Source organism: Macrobrachium rosenbergii, chromosome 1, assembly GCF_040412425.1.
Source record: "Macrobrachium rosenbergii isolate ZJJX-2024 chromosome 1, ASM4041242v1, whole genome shotgun sequence".
NCBI lineage: Eukaryota > Metazoa > Arthropoda > Malacostraca > Decapoda > Palaemonidae > Macrobrachium > Macrobrachium rosenbergii.
In genome coordinates this window covers 67,007,970-67,011,362 of record NC_089741.1, presented here as the reverse complement: position 1 = coordinate 67,011,362, position 3,393 = coordinate 67,007,970, and the positions used below count along the sequence as shown (strand labels likewise).

The 3,393-nt window shown below is 44.6% G+C and overlaps 1 protein-coding gene across 1 annotated transcript; it reads left to right on the top strand.

Annotated features, from left to right (window-relative positions):
* Positions 1 to 1,061: 1,061 nt before the first annotated feature.
* Positions 1,062 to 1,568, top strand: LOC136840655 (uncharacterized). Its single transcript, XM_067107367.1, has one exon. It carries the CDS (start codon positions 1,062 to 1,064, stop codon positions 1,566 to 1,568), a length of 507 nt encoding a protein of 168 aa, XP_066963468.1.
* The last annotated feature ends 1,825 nt before the right edge of the window (positions 1,569 to 3,393 follow it).

Here is a 3,393-nt window from a genome sequence, read left to right as displayed (position 1 = left end):
TGGGAAGTCCCGCAGCAAAAGGCGCTTGAACAGATAAAGGTAGCCCTCATCAAAGCCACCACCTTAACATATCAAGACCCCACCGCCCCCCTGAGACTTAGCACCAACGCCAGCAACATCGCTTGCGGAGCTGTGCTGGACCAGACAGCAGATGGTTTCCCCCACCCACTTGTGTTTTTTAGCCACAAGTTAAACCTGCCGGAGATCCACTACAGTGCATTCGACAGGGAACTGCTGGCAATCTACCAAGCCGTTCAGCACTTCAAGTACCTCTTGGACAGCAGTCCATTCACCACCCTGACAGACCACAAGCCATTGGTACATGCGTTCACGAAGGCAAGAGACGCATGGTCAGCAACACAGCAATGGCACCTGGCTTCTATCTCCGAATTCGGATGTACCATCATTTACCTCCCCGGCAAGACTATGAAGACATGGCAAAATAAAGAACAGGCCTACAAAGACCTGGCAGAAACGGCCGCAGACCTTACTGCAGCTTACGACAGCACTTACTGCACTGAAGTGGGAAGACGTGCCAATAGGTGAATCTGGATCAACACTTCTCTGCAGTACCAGCACAGGCTGCCCACGCCCCCTGATACCCGTGTCACGAAGGAAGCAGGCGTTCGACATCATCCACGGGCTGCCCCATCCATCAGGAAAAACGACAACGCAACTGATGACAGAGAAATGTGTGTGGCACAGGATCAGGAAGGACGTACGGGAATGGGCAAAGATCAGCATACCCTGCCAGACAAGTAAGATCACAAGGCACACGGAATCAGGCATCAGAGACTCCCTCAACCACGACAACGTTTCGGGCACATCCATGTAGTTGTCATAGGACCTCTGCCACAATCAGGGGATGCTGGATATCTCCTGACACTAACAGACAGTTCCATAAGATGGCCAAAAGCAACCCCAATGGCAGAAGCATCAACGAGCGCCTGCGTGGAAGCCCTACTATCAAGTTGGATAAGCCGTTTCTGTGTGTCGGATGATATAACTACAGACCGGGCTTGGCATTCTTGTCGGAACTCTGGGTCTCCCTGGCACGCCTGATGGGGACAACACTCCACAGTATGATGGCATACAACCCTGCGGCCAATGGTATGGTGGAAAGGACCCACCATTCATTAAAAGTAGCTCTGAGGGCACGTTGTACAGATGAGAATTGGAAGGCGCAGCTGCCCTGGGTCTTGCTAGGTCTCCGCACCGCACCAAGGGCAAACGGCGAAAAATCTCCCGCAGAAAAAGTCTACAGCGAAGCATTGGTGGTACCTGGAGAATTCTTTCCCATGGAGCTTGACGACCCAAATACACGCCTTCCAAGACTTAAAGAAATTGCAAAGAAGTTTGCGCCCTGCCGGAAGACTTTCACGGACAATACCCATAACCTCAGCCCAGAAGGCCTCAAAACCTGTACACACATCCTCATGAGGAACAACGCCCACCGCCCACCCTTGACCAGACCATACAGAGGACCATACTGGGTCATCAGTAGAACATTCAAGGCCTACCTCATCAAAATCCATGGGCGGAAAGACTGGATATCTATCTACAGGTAAAAGCCAGCCTTCCTAATGGACAAAACAAGACCTCGGATGAAGAGGTCGGCATCCCCACAAAACAAGACCTTGAGGACAGTCCTGAACGGGCCGAGCACTCCGGCGGATGTCATCTGCCCGGCAGAACCACTGGACAACACAGCAGTTGAATCCGCCCCACAATCGCAGATATCAAGAACTCAGGTCCGGCTCCTGCCCCCAAGAAGATACCATGATTAACATTCAACAGATCTTCCAATCATTATTTCATAATAATTGTCTTGGGAGGGAAGTGCTTGTAAAGACATCTCCTTTACCCATTAATTACGATCATGTATCGCATCTATCAACATAGCAAGAATCTCATGTATATATTTGTATGTAGAATTATCACTGTATGTACATTATGTCTCCTGTTATTGTTTTTTGATTGACTGTTAGCAAACACAAATTGCTCTCACTCAGTGTGCGGGTCACGGAGACCCGTGGTAGGGCACCAAGTTTCCGCCTGTATGCTGCTATGTATACCTTATGCCCAGGTAATAAATCAATCAGTATCCAGTTCTGTCGTCTTTGACCTCACAACGGGCACAACTTGGAGATGAAGAACATATTCATCTACGAGACAAAACAAAATCCATCACCATCCGCACATGCGTATTATCAGACTGAATGCTTCTGTGACAAAGCTACCCCTTCATTAAAAGATTACTCGCGACGAAATTACCACATTTATTTTTAGTGTTCATTTTAAGCCAAACGTATCTTAATTTTACCTTGCCAATAAAACAGAAATTCTTAAGTATCTTGAGATATTACCATAATCATATCTAAGTACTTAATCCACAAAAAAATCGCCATATATCGACAATTTCTATATTAGACTATTCAGACTTTGGCCTACACTTTCCCTCAGAAACACCAAAGGAAACTGGACCGCGTTCGTTAACATGCACAGGAAACCGAAAATAGTTGCAGCTCTTTTTATGGTGTCTAAAAGAGCTGCATGATAATAATTTAGTATTACATAGCCAACGGACACTGAATCTTAATTAAGTTATGGATATTCTGAAACCAACCTACCATATAAGTTTTATGTGATAACAATCGAATTCCAGTCTTGAAAATGAGGTGATAATTAGGCAACTGAACGGTCCCTGGTTAACTGAAGTTGTGCATAGCTCAAACCACACTTTTTTGCCAGTTGACAATATATCCAGGCCTTCCCGAGTCTATCTCAGCACATTATGAATTTGATAGAAGAAGTAATTAAACTTTTTCATACATTCACAAACATAGAATATGCATGAAAAACGAAGCATCAACTTAAATTCGGTGATTCACACACTTTTATTCAATATAGATACCTGGCAACTACATCAGTCCGTGAACAGCAAGACTGGAAGTCAGTTCGCACCCATTGCTGCATTTCCGTCATTTAGGAAAAAAAAAAATGTTTATGGTTATTTTTTAGAATTCATTTTATTCATTTCTATCTTTTATGAGCGTGTATTTTTATTCAGAACTGTAAATGGTAATTTTTTCGGAAGACTCCAGCCAGCCATTTTGGAAGGTTCCAGCTGGCAATTTTTGCATGAAAAACCGTTTTGGGTTTTTCATGCAAAAATGGCTAGGGAATGATAGGGCACTAAAAGAGCCTAAAAATACCAACCTAACGTAAACTAGGGGTGTTTACTGGTTACAGTTTTGCCGTATTAGGTATGGAGGCGGGTGGGGGGCCATTATTGTCTTACCCTATAAATTGTAATTTGATTAATTATTTTTCTCTGTTATTATGCATTTCAGAAGGTCATGTATTGAGAAGATATTTTTCGTTTAAATGAGT

What these genes read in the sequence shown, in the direction of transcription:
- LOC136840655 (XM_067107367.1), top strand. Translation starts at nt 1,062, where the DNA reads ATGGGGACAACACTCCACAGTATGATGGCATACAACCCTGCGGCCAAT.